The following is a 21,378-nucleotide window of genomic DNA, read 5'->3' on the forward strand; positions in this document are numbered from 1 at the left end:
TACCCACTCAACTGCTTGGGCATTCTATTGGTTTAGGCTCCCCCATTCTTTCTTAGTCTCCTGGAATCCTGATACCACAATGATCCACCTAAAATTCTGCCCTGTTCATCCCCTGTGCCCTTTTCTAAAAGGGGTGTCTCTTACTAGAGCAGATTTCCAAGGGTCCTGATTTTTTGCTCTGGTGTTATATCACTTTCTGGTGACTGGCTTATGGAGGCTCCCTACCCCCTTCATTTATCTTCTGATATTTTCCTTGAAGATTCAAGGTTCCGTACCTCCTACCTTGCAAAAAGTAGTTGTTGTTCTGCTTGTAGAGATCCAGATAAATCTTCTTACACCTCAGGTTAAATTCATGTGTATTCAGAATGGTTTGACAGATATCCAGCTAAATTCGAGGGACCAAATGAAACGAGGTCCCCCACTCTGTCACCACCTTGCCCACCTCCACCCCAGCTACTATACTTTTAGATAAGACACAAGAAACCAAGAACTACTTATAAATCTTTAAATTCAACTTAGTTTACTCCAAATTTCTCAAAACAGTCTTATAATCTGATTCACGGTTTCTCTGTTTTAACTGGCATTCTTATTCCCATATAGAAATGTCCATAGCCACAAATGGAGTATTAAAAATAATTTAGTGATTCCTATGTTATTTCAAGGATTAGTAATCTCTTCCTTTGCTCTTCTCTCCACTGTCTTTATAAGAATTAACACTGAATTATACAAATTGCTCAAGTCTGTAAGATACTCACATAAGAGCCAAAACTTAACTCCACAATTCTTGCTGCTTATGGGAGCCCCGCTAAAGTACAATTTATGACCTGACCCTGGCTCTCACTCCTTGAACACTTTGTCCTACTCCACCAACTCCCCTGAAATCTAGGATGCACTCTGTATGTAGCTTCCCAATAACTGTTTCATTAGCTCCCCACATAGGCGTCTTCATGGCCATGCTTTTTTACCTCACACTGATTAAAAGTGTTAAAAAAAAAAAAATCCAAAGACAAAGCATTTGAAACCATTTATTTTTAATTAAGAGGTATATATGAGTGTGTGTTTGTGTTACAAAAGCAAAACAAAGCAAAGCAATGCTTTGTAAAGAAAAAAAAAAAAAAAAAAACCAGAGAGCAACGTGTAAACACCCATAAGACCATTACCAAACCACTGTTGACCTGTTAGAATACTTCATCCATAGCTTTAGTGGAAAATAAACATGTCATTTACTACTGGAGGGACTTTTAAGTTAAGACTCATCCTTTTGGGAGCACTAGGGTGGCTCAGTCGTTAAGTGTCTGCCTTTGGCTCAGGTCATGCAAGTCCTACATCAGGCTCCCTGCTCGGCAAGAAGCCCTCCCTCTCCCACTCCCCCTGCTGTGTTCCCTCTTTGTGTCTCTGTCAAATAAATAAAATCTTTAAAAAAAAAAAAAGACACATCCTTTTAAACGGCAATTTGGTAACAACCTTGAAAGTGGAAAATTCATACAGCCTCTGACCTGGTAATTCCACCCCATAGTAATAATTGTCCAAATCCCAAAGATACATATATTAGGATGTTTAGTGAGGCATTTTGTGTGACTATGAAAAACCAAGAATAACCTAAAATTCTATCAATATGAGAATGGTTTCATGATACAGCCACATTATGTACCACTGTGCAGCCATTCAAAAGAATGAGCTAGATCTGTATATACTACATTTAAAAATGTTGTGTGCCTATAATACAGTTTTTGAGTGAAAAATACAAGTTACAGAAGGATAAGCCCATTAGATCCCATAACATATATACATACATGCATAAAAAATAAATAAAATACACACCAAACTATTAGCTACTATTTCTGGGAATGGGTCGTCATTTTTCCTTTATGTCTTCTATATTGTTTCAACTTTTTTTTTTTTAATATTTTGTTTATTTAATTGAGGGGAGAAAGAGAGAGAGAGAGAGAGAGCGCACAACAGAGGGAGCGGCAGAGGGAGAGGGAAAAGCAGGTTCCCCACTGAGCAAGAAGGCTGATGCAGGACTCAATCCCAGGACCCTGGGATCTTGATCTGAGCCAAAGGTAGCTGCTTAACTGACTGAGCCACCCAGATGTCTCTTGTTTCAACTTTAACAATACTTCTGTAACTTTTTATATAAAAATTAGTGATTTTTTTAATACTCAGGTTCTTAGGCATTTTTTAAAAATTAAAGGACATTGGTATTTTCCACTACACCTATAATAAGTGTCTTCTCTTTTCACTAAATAATTTTTATAAGACAAGGAAAGATGGAGGAAATGTCACAGATTAAGAATACATATACTAAGGAGACATACCAATTAAATTCAATGTAGGATTCCAGACTAGATCTTCAAACAAGAAAAGGACAGTAGAAAAACTGGTAAAACCCAAATAAGGTCTGTAGTTTAGTTCATAGTATTGTACTTTATGCTACTTTCTTCATTTTGGTTATGTAAGTTGTAAGTATTAAGGAAAATTATGTGAAGAATACATGTGAATTTTATTATTTTTTATAACATTTCTGTAAGACTAAATGTATTTCAACATAATACTGTAAACTTTTTTTATATATTCCAAAATCTAATCTACTTTCTTTTTCAAGCTTGCTTCTTTTCCTGTTTCCTACATCTATTAATAGAATATTAGTCTACCAGCCACCAGGTTCAAAATCACAGCATCATTTTGACTCCTTTCTTTCTCTTTTCCTTCACTTATAGTCAGATGAAAATACAACATACTCTCAATACCTGTTATACTGCTTCCTACAGTTACCTCAAAAACCAGTTATAGTACAACTTGAATTGTTTCCCTAAATGCATTGTTTGTAGAATAATCTTCTTAGAAGCACAGCTCTATTTCAATCTTCCATTAGAAAATTTCAGTGGCTCCCTACTGCTTATTAAAATCAAACTCAACCAATGAAGGCTTTCCATTATCTGGTCCAAGCCTACCCAGTAATATTCCAAAGAACTCCCTTGCATTTCCAGAACACCTTCAAGAGGTCTATGGACATCAACATTAATTTTGCAATAAAACTATGATGCTATTTGTCTTTTTCATTCTCAGTATCTAATTGAGTATACAGTGGAGTTTTCCAGTTATATGACATATGATATTGTAACAGACTGAATTCCTCAGCAGATGTGAAAATTCAACTATTATCTATAAGCCTGACTAATGAGATCTGAACATTTATAAAGCAATGTCAGGGCACCTGGATGGCTGAGTGGGTTAAGTCTTTGCCTTCAGCTCAGGTCATGATCTCAGGGTCCTGGGATTGAGCCCTGCATTGGGCTCTCTGATTGGTGGGGAGCCTGCTTCCCCTTCTCTCTCTCTGCCTGTCTCTTTGCCTACTTGTGATTTCTGTATAATTAATCAATCAATTAATTAATTTTTTAAAAAAGCAATGCCACTTTTTTGTTGTTTTGGAAAAGTTATTTTTAATAAAAATGTTATTTGTATTAATATGTAATAGCTTTGTTATTTCTAAATTACTATAACTAAATTTGTTTTAGATTATCATATGGTAAATATTATTAGACATGACCATACAAACAAAAAAGCTCTTTGAAGCCCTCAATATTTTTTTCTTTTTTTTTTTTTTTTTGAAAAAGAGAGCTCACAAGCAGAGGGAAGGGCAGAGGGAAAGAGAGAGAATCCCAGGCAGGCTCCATGCCCAACACAGGGCTCCACCCCATAAACCCAAGACCACAATCTAAGCCAAAATCAAGAGTCAGAATTCTAATGGGTTGAGTCACCTAGGCACACCCCTTTGATACTTTTAATACAAAGAGGTCCTAAGACCCAAAATTTGAGAACCATATAGTCAGGTTTCAACTGATTACCTGGATGTTACATGGCTAAGTCTCCTGGCCTTCATAACTTTCTTTCTTCTAAAATAACCTTTTTTTCTAGTTCCCTATGCCCAAATTATACCCATTCTCCTTAACAGTGGTCTTCTCGACAGCCACTTTAAAAACATAAGTTTTAGAGTCAGACTTGGATCAGACCTGGCCTTGCACTAACCCTTACTATCTGCGGGACTTTGGGCAACTTAACCTCTTTGAGTCTCAAGTACCTCATATGGGGACATCACTGGTAATCCTGAAGAACTATGCAGACCACTGAATAAAAACACAAAAGTATGGGGGTACGTGGGTGGCTCAATCAGTTAAGTGTTGGACTCAGGTGATCTCAGGGTCTGAGATGGAGCCCTGCCATGGGATCCACACTCAGTGCAGAGTCTGCTTGAGATCCTCTCCCTTTGCCCCTCCCCCCACTTGCTCGTTCATTCTCTCTAAAAAATAAAGTCTTAAAAAAAAAAAAAAAACCATGGAAGTACCTAGCTTAATACCTAACATGTATAAAAGATACTCCCCCTCTCACTCACTGTGCTGTGTTCCCTCTCTCATCATGTCTCTCTCTGTCAAATAAATAAATAAAATCTTAGAAAGAAAGAAAGAAAGAAAGAAAAGAAACGAAACATTAATTTTCAGGATGCCTGGGTGGCTTAGTCTGTTAAGCAGCTGCCTTTTGCTCAGGTCGTCGTAATCCCAGCGTCCTGGGATCAAGTCCTGCATCAGGCTCCTTGCCCAGCAGGGATCCTGCTTCTCCCTCTGCCTGCCATTCCCTCTGCTTGTGTGCGCTCTCTCTCTGACAAATGAATAAGTAAAATCTTTTAAAAAGGGGGAGGGGCATCTGGGTGGCTCGGTTGGTTAAACAACTGCCTTTGGCTCACGTCATGATCCTGGAGTTGCGGGATCGAGTCCTGCATCCGGCTCCAAGATCAACAGGGAGTCTGTTTCTCCCTCTGACCTTCTCCCCTCTCATGCTCTGTCTCTCTCAAATAAATAAAATCTTTTAAAAAAAAAAAATGCTAATCTTCCCTCACCTTCCTCTTCTACCAGAATGTTTTTTAAAATCCAGGACTTTATGCATTTTATTCATGGATTCCTCCACAATACTCAGCACAATACCTTTTGTATAAGGTGTGTGATATCATCTGAGTTAACCAATAAAATTTAAGTAATAACATGATCAGCAGGGAATAGACATCTCAAATTTCAATCTTTTTAGGAAAACAAATCATTAGATTTGACAACAGAATCAAAATCAATTACTCCCTCATGCATATATGTAGACTGCATTTAATAAAATATAACAACAGGTGTTGTATGAATAATGCAGTTTACTTAAAAACACAGGGCTAGCCTTTTAAGTAATATATAATCTTACCTAAAAATGAATCTCAAGAGAATATTAATCATTAAATTATTAAAAACTCATGCTACTGCCACAACTATTTTCAACTTACAAAATCTATGGCAACAAAGTAGCCAAAGCCACATAAAATTCTCGTTACAAATTTTGGCTTTGGTTTTTCTGGTTTAGAAGACCTCAAAACTCTAAATATTCCACCCTTATACCTTACTTAGGATGCTGCTGACATACTGTCAGGATATACAGGTTTTGGTTGCTTTTCCAAGAGCGGTTAGGAGTTTGTGCTGAGTTGACCAGTCTCAAAGTAAAGTTGTCTTCTAACCACTGGCAGTCCTTGGTGACAGAGCTGCCCAGAAACAGGGCTGCAGTTGGGGGACATGGATAATTTTTTATTTTTGGTTTTTGTCCCATGACCAATTTAACCAGTGGACTAATCATAGCAGAAGTTTATTAAATGTCTCCATATCCTATCGAATAGGGATCACAACTCTGTTTTTATTTTTATTTTTTTAAGATTTTATTGGCTTATTTGAGAGAGAAAGAGCATGAGTTGCGGTGGGGGGAGCAGAGGGAGAAACAGATTCCCCACTGAGCAGGAAGCCCAATGTGGTGCTAGATCCTAGGACCAGGAGATCATGACCTGAGCTGAAGGCACACACTTAACCAACTGAGCCCCTCAGGTGCCCCATGACTCAGTTTTTATATTCTCATCCCAAATCTACCCTCCCAATGTTTTAAAGAATTAATGGTATCAGATTATGATGCTCATAATCCTCCTAAATCATTGGACATATTTGTTGATGATTGTACTGACCCATGAAATTCAAGGAGAACTGGTTTGTGGAGAAAAAGAACTTCATAAGATACAATTTAAAAAGTATAGGAAAGCAGGCCTCTGGATTCTTAGAAACTTAATAGTAGTAGTATCTCCAAAAAAATATATGTTAGTGTAGCTTTACACTACAAAGGTCACCTTCTAAATGTGTTTATTCAAGTTCAGAACACTCTAAGAAGTTCTAGAAAGTTTCTCCTAAGACAGAAGTGTGATCTACTAAGGAACTGTTATAAAATATCTTGACGGACACAAACTACGTTCTAAATCAAAAATAAACACAGATATGAAACATTAATAAATAAGATTGTAAGATCTGGTAAATTCTGAAAAGCCACATATATTGCTTCAGAGATTACTTCCTACTCCACCCCTTTAAACCTGTGTCACCCTACAATACTGTACTTAAAATATATATGACTCTTATTTGCAAAAAGAGTGGATTGCTGGGGCACAGAAAAGTTATTAATTTTTGTTGTTGTTGTTGTTGTTTCTTTTTCTTTTGTATGTACTAGTTATTACAAGTAGCAGTTGGGACTGCTGCATTTTGCCACACAGGAAGTGAGCAAAAACCAAGGGGTGTCTTTCACATACTTCAGTGTGGTGGTGCCTCACTAGGGCTCTACAAAGCTTCCCTGAAAACAGTTATACTTCAAAGAAATGGATAACATATCCTTCAAACCCAACTTAGAATATTATCACTGTTTTTGATAAACAAATAGCCTTTTGATGTAGAAGTAAAAGTGATGGTATTTAACATCTGAGTGGGATCATGAGCACTAACTTTATCAAATAGAGTTGCAAATGGTAGGAAAACAATGGCAAACTTAGTACTCAAAAATTAAAAGTGAAGTCAGTGGCATTCTAATGGAGGGAAAGAAAATTTTTCTCAGTAGATGGTCATCTGGGTACTATATGGGAAAAAGAATAAACCCTGACCTCTCCTACCTCAAACTTTATTCAAAAATCAATTCTAAATAGATCTTAGTTTTAAATATGAAAGATAAAATAACACTTCTATGTATTTTTAAAAGATTTTATTTTTAAGTAATCTCTATGCCCAACATGGAGTTCAAACTCAAACCCTGAGACCAAAAGTCCATGCTTCACTTACTGAGCCAGGTGTCTCAGTGTTTTTAAAGAAGACATAAAATGTCTTAATGACCTTGGAGGAGGCAGAAATTTCTTAAACGGGATACAAAGAGCACTACCCATAAGAGAAAATAAAAGAAAAAAATTTGGACTTGACTAAAATCAAGAACATTTGTTCATTAAAGATACACTACAAGTGTTAAAAGGCAACTAATAGGAGAAAATACTTACAGTACATATATCTGGCAAAAGACCCATATCCAGAATATGTAAAAACTTTACCTACAGATCAATTTTTAAAAGACAGACTTGGATAAGGCAAAAGAAGCTGTAAGAAAGAAAGACTATCCAAATGGCCAATATACATATAAGAGGGGCTCTTGGCTTCATTAGGCATCAAGGAAATGCAATGCCACTACAAACCCAAAAGAATGGTTAAAATGAAAAAGCCAGAAAAAAGTATAAGGGTTGGCAAAGATGTAAGGCAATTAGAACTCTCATGCTGCTGGTGGATGAAGAAAAGTTTGACATTCACTACCAAAGCTGTACACTGGAATACTCAATGACCCAGCAAGTTTACTGCCAGGAATATACCTAAGAGAAATATGTAGAAATCCTATAATGTAACAGATGTCTATCAGACAATGAGACTAGTTATAAATCCATATACAAAAATAACTCATTACAGTAAACACACTGTGTTTATGTGTAAATGTATATTTCATTTCCAGTAACTTTTAAAAGCTAAAATTGAAATACATAGTTGATCCAATACCCTTTTCCTCCTTTGAGACAAAGTAAGCCTTAAACAAACCAACCCTATACTTAAACACAGATCAGGCAATAAATATCATCAAACTGGTTTAAAGTATGCCCCAGACAAAAGCATTCTGTGTCAGTGAAACAATTTTCTATTCCAGTGTAATTAACACTCAAAGAAAGAAAACTGATGAGGATATCTAAATTTTAAAATAAAAGTATAAGATATAGTAATGAAAGACAGATTACAAGATTGTGTCCCTATGTTATGACTAAAACTATAGAAGCATTATAAGTCCACAAAAATGTGTACTTAATGGATTTACATAGCCTTACATGGCTAAGCAGCTCTATTCTAGTTCAGACTTCTATAACCAAATAGACACAAAGGAAAGTACTAAGAGGTCTGAAACTGAATTTTAAATTGGCACAGATGGTACATTTATAACACCCCCACAATATGCTGACTGTTCTCCATAAAACCAACCTAGATACAAGTCCCTGCCTCTAGGGAACTTAAAATCTAAAAGTAGATGAGGCAGCCCAATTCAAAGAAAGTAAACAAATAAAAGGAAACAAAGAAGGGAATGTAGAAGAGAAGTCCAAATTAATCTCTCAGCTCCCAGAAGGGTAACAGTCCAATCTAAACAGTAAAGAATGAACAGTCAGAGCAGCCTTCTTTACCATGAAACCTAATATGACACTATGCACTAAATATTCTCTAAAAAATTATGCCGACCAGACTGAAAAAGCATTGTTGTTCTCTAACTTCAACATTCAGAAGGTCTAAATCTCTGTAATAGATAGAATACATATCCCACTGGATGTGTGTAAAGAACATTAAGTAGCCTGCGCACAGGGACTAATAAACAGTCAAAAATCTAAACTACTGAATCCAGAACATATGAAAGCATTTCAAAAATCCTGGCTCAAAAGGCTGTTAACTCATGTGACACAACCATCTTTACCTAAAAACTCCTAAAACAAGACAGTGATTCTTACCAGATTGCATTTCTGATGTTTTCTCTAAAGGGATATATGAGCTATATTTGGTTTGTCTGTAAATAAATATTTCATGGACTTACAGTTCAGACTCTGATCTCCTTATCCAGTTGACTAGAGCTATTTCAATAGAGAGATATCAAACAATTGTCAGAAAGGTCTCCAAATACAGAACCTCTTTAAACCCTTAAATTAAAAAGCAGCTTTATTTTTAACCATGTAGATTCTTCCTGGAACACTTCAAAATGCTAATGATATCCAATTAATTAAGTTATAGGAACCAAACTCACTTTGACAAACTGGCCCTAGCTGCTTCACTCTTTGGATCTGGTATCTCTGGTAAAGGCTATTAAAATAATAATAATAATGATAATGATAATAATAATGCCAAATTCTACACAAAAGGAAGAAGATGAATAAAGCAATGACACTACTGGTTTTGCTGCATCCAAGTAGTATTTAATGCATCAGAGCTATAAATAGCACAATTAAGAATAAACATTTGAGGTAAAGATTAGGTGCATTATCTACCCAATGCCTCAGATCTGCAACTACTTTTCCCCAGTGGTTTCAACAGCAGCCATAATGACTTTCAATTTCCCAAAATACTATCTTGCCTCTAGTTTAAAACATGGCTTCCTCTTAAAGAGAAGACTCCCAGCCACTTCCTTTATATATATTTCCATCATAATAAGTACATAAATAAAAATGTATCTTAGACAAATCCAAGGCATCCCAGTAAAAATTGTATTTCAATCTACTTTATGAAGTGTTATGATAAAAATATACTTTTTCCAGTAATTCAAACTCTAAACCAATGTTCTCTGTACCAGTCATAACTTTAAAGTCCCCCAAATGCTATCTTGTCCATAGTTTTCTTTTAGATAGAAGACTCCTAAGCACCTCCCCTACCCCCCACCCTTTTGCCCCCCCCAACACACACTGATTTGCTTTATCTCATCTTAAACATTTCCGTAAGATTTTCCTTGAACCCTTCAAAGGGTTCCTGCTATTTTCTCATAGTACCCTATACTCCCCTTCTCAGGACATTCAACAGATTTGTAATTACAAATGGTAAACAATCTTATATTCTATGAGGGCAAGAATGCATACCTAAGAATATGATTAAGAATGTACTTCCTTACTCAAAAAACTTCAATGGCTTCCCCAAACTTCTGCATTAAGGACATGTTTCTCAGCATGGGTCTTCAGGACCCTCCACAGTATGAACTTTAATGCCTACTATTCCCCCAAATGCTTCACAAAAGCAGAATTATCTGTTCCTTCCAGAACAGGATAAGGACTTTGTGGTGCCTTCATTTCTGTAGCTCCCTTTATGAGCCCTGTCTTTGAAAATGCTACCCATTCTTCCAAACTTAACATCCAATTCCATCTCCTCCATAGAATCTTTCCTGATCTTCCCTAAATAAATTTCACCTCTCCTACTTTGACTCTCTTTTCAGTTATGTTATATTTTCCTTATGGTACTTTCCTAAGTCTACCTAATCTTTAATGGCACTTTTCTTACCCTTAATAGTTTTAAATTTCCTAGATAATGCTGGGTATATGTCACTTTTCCATATTTCTCCTTATCTCACTTTGTATATGCCTTACATACAGAAGGTGTTCCATAAATGAATTCACTAGAATCCAAAAAATCTACTACATATAAGGTAGCTGTATGGCAATTTTCTAAATATGTGGCTAAAACAATCTTTAAAGTATAAAGATGCCTGTGAAACAGATGGAAGCTAAATGGAATTAGAAAAGCTTATAATGATACTGATACAAAAACAGAAATGTATCTTATTTGTATCACAAATAACTGCTTTTTAATCAAAGAATAAGACATATTAAAAGACTCATTTATCTTATACATTAAGATGCCAACATTAATTTCAATTTTGACATCTCAAAGTAAATAGAATTTTACTTCAAGTTTCATACAGCAGCAAAGTACCATCCCATGCTTAATATTTGTTTTTGTGACCATTTCTACTGTCAGTTGAACAAAACAAACAGCAAATAACATTCTTTAGGTGTGCCTAAAGTTATAAATCAGAAAGGACAACAGAAATTATCTAGTTCAATGCATAACATTTCTAGATAAAGAAAATAAAGACTAGGGCACCTGGGTGGCTCAGTGGGTTGAAGCCTCGGCTCATGATCTCAGGGTCCTAGAATCGAGTCCCCCATTGGGCTCTCTGCTCGGCAGGGAGCCTGCTTCCTCCTCTCTCTCTCTGCCTGCCTCTCTGCCTACTTGTGATCTCTCTCTGTCAAATAAATAAATAAAATCTTTTTAAAAAATAAAAATAAAAAATAAAGACTATGAGGTTTCTTGGCCAAAGCTATAACAAGGGGTCCAACCATCTGACTTCCACTCCAGCACTCTTCCCACTCAAAACAATATTCACCTCAAGACTGTAGTAACTACAGCCCATTATTCTCAATCAACATTGGAACCAACAATGCTCCAGTACTTGAATTAAAGCCATTTGCACAGTTTCAGCCATGCTCGAGAGAAACAAAAGTGTGACGAGTGAGGGAATGAAAAGGGTTCTTTTTATCTTTTCCCAGGGGCTTCTATTTTATAAAAGGTTAGAAATAAATACCACTCCATAAGCTTTGAGGAGGAGTGTTTGTGTTCAAAGACACTGAGAAGCAAGAAAAACATGATAAGAAGTTACATACAACTTTTCAAAATACATAATAGAATTTGACACATAACAGAACATACAACACAGAGCATTTTCAATGCTACATTAAGAAAAGTTACTTCATAATTTTTTTTACTTCAGAGTAATCAAGTACATCGTAAAGTACATTACTTATACATAAGGTACAAGTAATCATAAAGTACATTTACTTCAGAGTCATCAAGAAAGATGATGCTTCAGGAAAAAATAAAGACAAAATGAAATGATAAAAGCTAGCAGCCAATTTCTTAAAACCAACTTAAATACCTTTCAATATTTACCAAATATTTGTTATTAAACATCACTTCTTATACTTCTATCCCAAATGACAGGTATATAGCAGGTACTTAATAAGTATCTGCATAATAAATCAATTAATCTTTGTATCGCCCAGCACTATTCTTCAATATTGTGGTTGTACATCAGTGACTATAAAATGCTACAACTTTTGGTAAAAAACGAGCACTGAAGTTTATATCAAAGAGAATTGTTTCTAAGACTACAACATTTGACATTGTGTATGTGTGTGTATGTGTATGTATTTTTGTGTATATATACTCATCTGCTTTCTCTATACATACATATATATATGTCTATACATATAAATGTGTGGCATGTATTTTCAATAATATTGATTTTATCTAAGGATTTCATATTATGATTTCCAAACTTTCCTTACAGCAATTCATAACAAGACAAACATAATACATACATCACAACCTAGTACACATATACACAAGCACAGGGACACAAATACATAATTAAAAGTTTCATGAAACAATTATCACCCTACTACACCGAAAGCATTAATATTTTGTATTACATTTTTTTTTTTAAATGCTGTTTGTGACCCACTAAACTGGTTTCATCACCCCTGTTCTGGAAATTCATAAAAGTGCTAGAAGACACTGGGAAGGTGTAAGACTTAGTCTGGCATTCATTCCTTAGAAATAACCTAGGCTTTATGAACATCAACCAGAAACTGGCAAAACTTAAGGCTAGAGATTATTAAACATCTTCATTCAAAAGCTATGTTGAGCACTAGAATGGCATCATTATTATGTAAGTAAAAAATACAGACCATATTTTGGGTCATAAAACAAGTCCCAAAAATTTAAAAGGAGTCAAATAACAAGTTCTTTGTTCACAATGGAATTAACTTAGAAATCAATAATAAAAAGCTATCTGTAAATCACAAATATTGGGAGAATAAATAAAACTTGCTAAATAAGGGTTGAAGAATCAAAAGGGAAATTAGGAAATATTTTTAACTCACTGAAAATATAACACATCAAAATTTGGGGGAAGCAAAAACACAGGCCAGAGTTTTACTGGTTTACAGAAGAACATTGAGCCCAGGCCATCAGGTCTCTTTGGTTTTCTCTAAGGAAATCCAAATTCTGCTCACATAAGGAGGGTAGTCACCTGGACTGAGAATCAGCAGATTTGCACTACTAAGGAAATTTGAGGTAAGCAAAGCAATATCCCAACCTCATCCCTACTGGAAAGGTTTTCATAAATCTGAAAGGATTTTCAATGTGGTATCACTGAAGGAGAAGAGCCACCAAAAAAACCAGAATAAAATGAATAGAGAGAAGTGGAGGCAACATCCAGAAAGAGGATGGGTAGCACTAAACTGTAAACTTCAGGATGGTAGTTTCCTCCCCATACTAAGGACAACTCCTGGAACATACTGCCTAATATGGTAATTGAACCTTCACAGATTCATCCCAGAATCAATTAAAAGCAGAAAAACCTCAGGCCATCTGACCAACACAGCAAGCTAGAAACAGAACAAGTTTTGCCTTCAGAGAGATGTTCTGAGGTGATCTGAGGATCCTTCCAAATGCCTAAAAATCTGGATTATATACTACAGCATCATTTAGTCTAGCATCTTAGGGTTAAGAGGAGAGAGGACAAATATCTCAGTATCTGTTTTTAATTAACATAGTATCAGTTCCTCTACTGTTAAAAAGAAGTGAAGAAGGGAAGAGAGCCAAAACATTACAGACAACCATTAATTCAGCTTAGTGGAGAGTATGAGGCTTATTATTTTGATTAGTGTCACTCATTAAATATGTTTTCGATATGTATTTCAGGGAACTAAAGCAAGTGAGGATGCTACTCCACTTTACTAGGGGCAATCCCACATCCTGCTAAGCTGGTTTTTATAATATGTGTTTGGCTTCCAAAATAGGCATAAATAGCCTTTATTTAGATCTATGCTATTTACTTCCACAGAGAAGGAACCTCAGAACTTTTTAATAGGTTATCTTCTTTTTTTATACCTCTGTTGTGATGATGAAGGAAAAATACATGTTACCTGGGGTAAAAGAAGATTGAGCTTAATTACAAAGATTTAAAAGAAAAATTCACATGGTGGCTTTTTAGAAAAAGAACACTGTCTTCCTTTCATCTCAAGGCAAACCACTTTATCATGGAGCATAAATACTGTGTTCTTCTTTTAAAAAATTTTTGTTGAACTTACATCCTTTTTTACTGAAAGACTCTGGAATCTTAGATTAAATCTTGTAATCTGCAAGTCTTCCTAACGTATTTGTGCAATCTGAACAGTCGACTGCTATTCACAGCCACTTGAGGAACTAAATTGCTGTATCAGTTCATAAATAGTTTTCTCAAGTGAAATGATACTTTCGACAGAACATTTATAAATTACAATTTTTCTAAAGTCTTTTGGAGAAGAAAAATTTTAAGTGATGGAACAAAAATAAACAAAGTTATATTATTCATTTACCATGTTTAATGATCCAGTGTACATTACTTCAGAGCGGAGATTTATAATGCACAATCAACACACAGAATGATGCATGATTAAATATGCCAAAGTCTTAATGATAATACCACTTTACATGTGTATAGAACAGTCCAGTTTGCAAAGAACTTACATCCATACACTCATTTAACTCTATGTATCTATCAATTTAAATATAATAGATATGAGTCCATTTGGTTAAGAAAATCCATATACTAAAATGGTTAAGAGCATGGAATCTGATGACCTCTGTCTAGTTTCAAATTCTAGCACTACCACTTACTAGATACGATATTCAGGTACATTACTCAACAATTCTGTGACTCAGTTTCATCATCTGTAAGATAGGGATAACAATCATATCTACTTCTTGGGCCCACTAAAGACTAAATCAATCAATATATGTCAAACACTCAGAACTGAATCTATCACAGAGTAACCTTTATATATTATGAATGCTGGTTGTACTTAATACTGTATCATTGTATGGATAGGGAAATAAGCTAATTAAGTAACAGGGCCAGAAATAAAAACCAGATCTTCCTCTATTTGATGTTCTATTCACAGAGGGCTGGGATTTTTTTTTAAGTATCCTAAAGGTTTTCTAGACTGATATAAAGTATTTAATGTGGAATTGTACAAATCAAAAAACTCAGCAGTTCAAAACATTTATAAAGTTGTACTATAATCCATTTATATATACATTTTAAGTTAAAGGGCTTTTTAAAAAGGAAAATATTCCATTTTGAGGACAGAACTATACACTAAGGAGTAGTTACCTGTGTTGCTATATTTGTAAAACAAAACTCTTTTGCTTCTCTTTTCCAAAGACCAAAAAGGCAATAAAGCCTATGTTACTTTGGTGATCATAACTTCAATTTATCACATTTAAAAAGTCTAGAAGGAAACAAACTAAGATGATAATAATGACTATAGTAGGATCTCCTATTTTTCCCCTTGGTTTTCAAAACATTCAGTATTATGATATAACATTCATAATCTTAAAAGTGATTTCCAAAATAGACTTATCAAGGATTAAAAGTTGCATTGACAAAAGAAACACTTAGAAATAATTCTAGAAAATAATAGATGCCCAGGTGAAAAACTATCCTCTTTTTTCAAACATATTTTAGGTGTCTTTCCTCAGATTTTGTTCTAAATTTTTCCCTTTAGTGATTTAGGTGACTGATAACATCTTCCACTATATCTAAAAATAGGGCATGGGTGTGTAAATTTATGAGCTGAAATGCAAAACTGGCACTGGATGTCTAAATAAGAATATGAAATCATTCAGCATACTCTAATATAAAAATATATTTTAAGCATTGATATCTACACGCTTTGCATATACATACAATTTTAATTCAACCATCTTTAATCTTTTCATATGAAGTGAAAAAATGTGAAGTCATGAACTTTTTTAAACATTCTCAAATATGCCAAGTCACTTCTTCAGAGATTAACTTGGACAAAGCACTCCTTCACTCCTGGTCTCAGGTTCCTTCTTTGAATAATAATAGACCAGAACATCAGTGGTTCTCAACCTTTTTTCCACCCCAGCCCATCTGGGGGATTCCATATCTTTCCATTTGCAGCAGTGGGGACAGTCTGAAAATGTCCCACAAATATTTCTGATACACTACCCTCGATGCTGGCTCTAGCCTCTGCCCTCCACTCAACTCCAAACTGAAGTTTTCTGAGGTTTTACACAGCTTTAAGGTCTGCCACTTTGGGTACACAAAAAGTACAACCCAATGACCTGGAAGGTATCTGACCCTGCTACCTCAATACAGCTAAAAAGAAAGGCCCAGAGTTAATATGTATCTTCTTTTGTTAGAACATGCAAGATTCAAGTAAGGATTTATATAAGGATGATATCAAAGATGGCTCTGTAACTGTTCATAAGGTAAACAGCACACACACCTTAATTGGAACTGGCTTCTAATCAAGGAGGTGTAAACAGTAAGAAAAGTGTAGAATCAAACAAAATAACACCCCTTAAAGTATGAGGGAATGATATGAACATGTGATGACTGGAAAGGAGATTTGTGCAAGCCAACTTTCCTGATAACAGGAAAGGAAAGCCAAAGACTGGCACACAGAGATGGGATGTTATATGACCCCCCAATTTATTCTCAAAATATCAATTTGTTACAGGTCTATCATCAATTTTATGTGATTTTTTTTAACCAAACAACTCAGTTATAAACCAATAGTAACTAATAGCTTAAAAAAATATGATTTGGGTGTATTCTGTATTATAAATATTCAGCATGACTGACAATTGCCCAGTAAAGTATTTACAAATAATGTCCATTTTCTTTGACTGTCTACTTACTGTGGACAAAATTCTACATTACTTAAAATCTATTGTATATGCAAAGTCTTGTGAAGAATTCTCACAAGTAAGAAAGAAGGAAATGGAGTTTAAAACTTCCTTGGAACAGGTGTATTGTTTAATTAAAATGTAAGCCAATATTACATATTATTAATAAGCATACCAGTCATGACAAAGATGCTGGTTAGGGCTTTGAAATTAGGGTAATTTTGAATGTGTAACTGCATTACCTTCAAGTCAGAAAACATGAATCTATAAATGCAGTTACCTTTATGTTTTATAGAGAGAAGACCCTCAAATGGCACACACACAAAAACAGTATCCTACACATTCAGCATCTGAACAAAAAAAAGGCTGGACCTGAAAGTTGCTGTCCTCTGTACCAGAAGATGCCACCAGTTGTGACTGGAATACAATGTATATATCTCCATCACTTCATGTCTTAAAAAGTTGGTAAAATTATTTGTAGCATTGATTTCTTCTAAAATTATTTGCATGGCATGCTGTTGGCTTAACTTACTGAAACACTCCCCATTTAAAAATAAATTCTCCACGTTCTCCATATACTATAAAGCCTTCCTAAAACCTGTGTCAGTGAATAGACCCATAACCCAATAAGAAATAAAAGTGAACAGAAAAAAAAAATGGCCCAACCCCAATTTTGTAAGATATTCACATCTGAAACAGTAGCAATAAATACAGTATTATGCAAGAGAAGGCAATTCCTTACAGAGTTGGGATGGATAAATATTTGTTGAATGAATGTATACATTTCTTCTTCATTCTATACTCATGTGTCAAAGCATCAAACAACTTATATTGTGGCAGTTTTTGTTGTGTCTCGAACTTTACATGTAAGTTTATCATGGGGGGAGGGGTGGACCTGTTTGGCTTGACTCACGATGAATCACAGCCAGGAGGTCATCTTGTTGTGTATCAGCAACTATGTTTTCACTAGAGCTATGTGACCTGAAGTGGCAGCAGAAGAGGTACCAAAATAGAAGAGGCAAGAGGCTTCTCCTGGCTTCTGGGCCCCAAATGGGCTTTTCCAGCCCGTTCAGGGATCTGAGCAGGAGCCAACCGCAGAGGAGAAACGGAACAAACCCAACAGCATCGAGGAGACAGCCTGCAGGCCCACCACACCTTCCTTGCCCTCGCAGGGAGCCCGGGGAAGCAAGAACAGAAAAGAACGGGTGTGGAGAAAACAGCATGACAGGGGCCAAAACTAGACCAGTGTAGGGCAAAATCCAGCGGTGACCTTAAAGCACAGATTTTGGGAAGGTCTGGAGCCACAGAAGGATCTCCACCCAGGGACTCCCGGCGCAGCTCCGGCGCTAGCGCGCAGCGGGGCCCCGGCTTCCAAGCTAGCCGGGACTTGTCCCTGCTCCCACCTCACCTGTCCAGTGCCCGCTGGCCCCACCGGCATCTCTGGCCCCCTGATCCCCGCGCACCCTCCCATCCCGTGCCCTCCCGGCGCGTCTTTCGGGACCATCGCCGGGGTCAGTGTGGGCAGGGAGCCGAAGCGCGCCCCGTCGCCCCAGGCCTGGCCCGGGCACTCACTTTCTGAATCCTCTTCAGCGCCATGGGTCAGGGAGGGCGGCGGGGACACCGGCCGGCTGGCGGCAGCTACGGGGCGCGGGGGCGTAGGGTCTCGCGGGCTCGACTCGTTGGCTGCTCTGCTGGTTCAGCCCGGGGTCCCCGGCTCGCTGCTCGCTGCTCGCTGGCTCGCTCCGGGCGCCAGTGCCTGCTCAGTGTGCGCCCGAGCGCGAGTGTGCGCGAGTGTGCGGGCGGGGACGCCGGCAAGACTCTTTTGTTTCCGCTTTTGCTTCTGGGAAGGAGCCTGCGCCCTCCCCGCCCGCGCCCCGCCCCGCCTGGCACACTGGGAAGTGTAGTTCCAGCCCTATCCTCTGCGGTCTTCCCTGGGCTACGTCGGGTTACTCACTGCTGACTTCAACCCAAGCCTGGACTTAGAACTGCGCAGTCTTGAGTTGGTCTCTGCAGTTTGATTTTGATCAATTTATGAACCTAAAGTTCCCAATCTGTAAAATAGGAATAACAAATTAGCTCGTAAAGCACTTACAGAAATTTCCAATACAGAGATCCTGTTATTTTTACTTTTGTAGAGTGACCTCTCTTCTCAAACATATATAAATTGCCCAAATTTCTCACACATGCACAAACATGCCCGTAATGACTCCTTACTTACCACCTTAATTCCTATTTCAAAAAGCACCTCTATCCATGGCTGATCTTCCATATCTCCTTCTCCTTGGAACTCCAAATTCTGAGATTCGCCATCACTATTGGCTCTTCTCTTCCTTTCACAGTACCTACAATCTGCTCCCCACAATTCTCATGAACTTAAAATCTACTCCCCTTAATTCTTATGAACTTGTGTGCTCGTTATAATTTGGCTTCTACTTTCATAACAAACAAAATCGGTTTTCACCAAGGTCAGGCTTGAGCTTCTAATTACCAAATCCAATTCACTCCTCATTCTTCCTGATGTTTTTGAATAATTTGATGACTGGCCATCCTTTTGCTTTTCAAAGCACTCAGGGACACTATCTTCCATGGTAACTTTCCTGGTAGCTGGGTCTTAAACTTCTCTGACTTTTCTTTTTCTGTCACTAGCTCCTCTTCTCAAAAGATAGACTGCCCCAGAATTCCAAGCCTTGATCTCATCATCGATTTCTTCCTAGAAGATAAACCCCTTGGCTTCCCAAAACTGGGAGACTGCCCAGGGTGATTGGGGGAGCATGGGCTTGTAGACTGGATCTGTCTGACCACTTCCTACTGTTTGACCACGGCTAAGACACTTTAAACTAAGCCTCACTTCCTTCACCTGTCAATAGAGATAATAATTCCTGGATATATCAAAATTAATTGGTATGAAAATATATAGTGCCAAACACAGTACCTAACATGTCAGAAGTTCTCTATAAAAATTACTTCCCTTTGGAAAAACAAATATTGTTTAAATGCCTATACTACCCAAAGCAATCTATACATTTAATTCAATCCCTATCAAAAACCAGGATCACATTCCCTCCTTAATGCCCATTACCCAATTATACCATCACCACAGCCCCCTCCCTTCTGCAACTCTCAATTTGCTTCTTGGAGTCCAGAGTCTCTCATGGTTTGTCTCCCTTTCTGATTTTTTTCCATTCAGTTTTCCCTCCCTTCCCCCATGGACCTCTGCACTATTCCTTATATTCCACATAGGAGTGAAACCATCTGATAACAGCCTTTCTCTGATTGACTTATTTCACTGAGCATAATACCCTCTGATTCCATCCATGTCAATGCAAATGATGAGTGTTCATCCTTTCTCATAGCTGAGTAATATGCCATTGGATATATGTACCTCATTGTCTTTATCCATTCATCTGTTGAAGGGCATTTCAGCTCCTTCCACAGTTTGGCTATTGTGTACATTGCTGATATGAACACTGGGGTGCATATGCCCCTCTCTTCACCACATCTGTATCTTTGGGGTAAATATCTAGTAGTGCAACTGCTGGGTCATACGGTAGCCCTATTTGTAATATCTTAGGAACCTCCATACTATTTTCCAGAGTGGCTGTAGCAGCTTACATTCCCATCAATAGTGTAAGAGGGTTCCATTTTCTCCACATCCTTGCCAACATTTGTTGATTCTCGTCTTGTTAATTTTGGCCATTCTAACTGGTTTAAGGTGGTATTTCATTGTGGTCTTGATTTGCATCTCCTGATGGCGATATGGATCATTTTTTCATGTGTTTGTTAACCATTTGCATGTCTTCTTTGGAGAAGAGTCTATTCATGTCAGCTGCCATTTCTTAACCTGATTATTTTTTTGTGGAGGGTTGAGTTAGAGAAGTTCTTTAGACATCTTGGGTACCAGCCCTTTATCTGTTACATGATTTGCAAATATCTTCTCCCATTTCATAATTTGTCTTTTAGTTTTGTTGACTGTTTCCCTTCCTGTGCAGAAGCTTGTTCTCTTACGAAGTCCCAGTAGATCATTTTTGCTTATGTTTCTCTTGTCTTAGGGATGTGTCTGGGAAGAAGTTGCTGTGGTCAAGGTCAAAGAGGTTACTGCTTGTGTTGTCCTATAGGATTTTGATGGATTCCTGTCTCACATTTAGATCTTTCATCCATTCTGGGCTTATCTTTGTGCATGTTTCATTCTTCTGCATGTGGCTGTCCAATTTTTCCAGCACCATTTGTGAAGAGACTGTCTTTCTTCCGCTGGATATTCTTTCCTGCTTTGCCAAAGATGAGTTGACCATGGAGCTGAGGGTCCATTTCTGGGTTCCCTATTCTGTCCCACTGATCTCTGTGTCTGTTTTTGTGCCAATACAATGCTATCTTGATGATCATGGCTTTGTAATATACCTTGAAGCCATGTATTCTGATACCCTCGGTTTTTTTTTAATTTTTTATTTTTTTTATAAACATATAATGTATTATTAGTCCCAGGAGTACAGGTCTGTGATTTGCCAGGTTTACACACTTCACAGCACTCACCATAGTACATACCTTTCCCTATGTCCATAACCCCATGACCTTCTCCCTGCCCCCTCCCACCAGCCACCTTCAGTTTGTTTCATGACAGTAAGAGTGTCTTATGGTTTGTCTCCCTCCCGATCCCATCTTGTTTCATTTATTTTTTACC

At 37.2% G+C, this 21,378-nt stretch overlaps 1 protein-coding gene across 2 annotated transcripts in view; it reads right to left on the reverse strand.

Moving 5' to 3' along the window:
• The window catches only part of UBE2D1 (ubiquitin conjugating enzyme E2 D1), a 37,432-nt gene extending 18,899 nt beyond the window's left edge, over positions 1-18,533 (reverse strand). Inside the window, exon 1 of one of the 2 annotated variants that reach the window (XM_004780648.3) lies at positions 18,276-18,533. In XM_004780648.3, coding sequence (XP_004780705.1) covers positions 18,276-18,299 — 24 coding nt within the window. In that variant the 5' untranslated portion in view covers positions 18,300-18,533. Of the gene's footprint in view, positions 1-18,111; positions 18,247-18,275 lie in introns of those variants that run through there. The other variant, XM_013050091.2, reaches the window with a different exon arrangement.
• Between the last annotated feature and the right edge of the window lie 2,845 nt (positions 18,534-21,378).

Source organism: Mustela putorius, unplaced genomic scaffold, assembly GCF_011764305.1.
Source record: "Mustela putorius furo isolate JIRA1106 unplaced genomic scaffold, ASM1176430v1.1 tig00003949_pilon_pilon_pilon, whole genome shotgun sequence".
Lineage (NCBI taxonomy): Eukaryota > Metazoa > Chordata > Mammalia > Carnivora > Mustelidae > Mustela > Mustela putorius.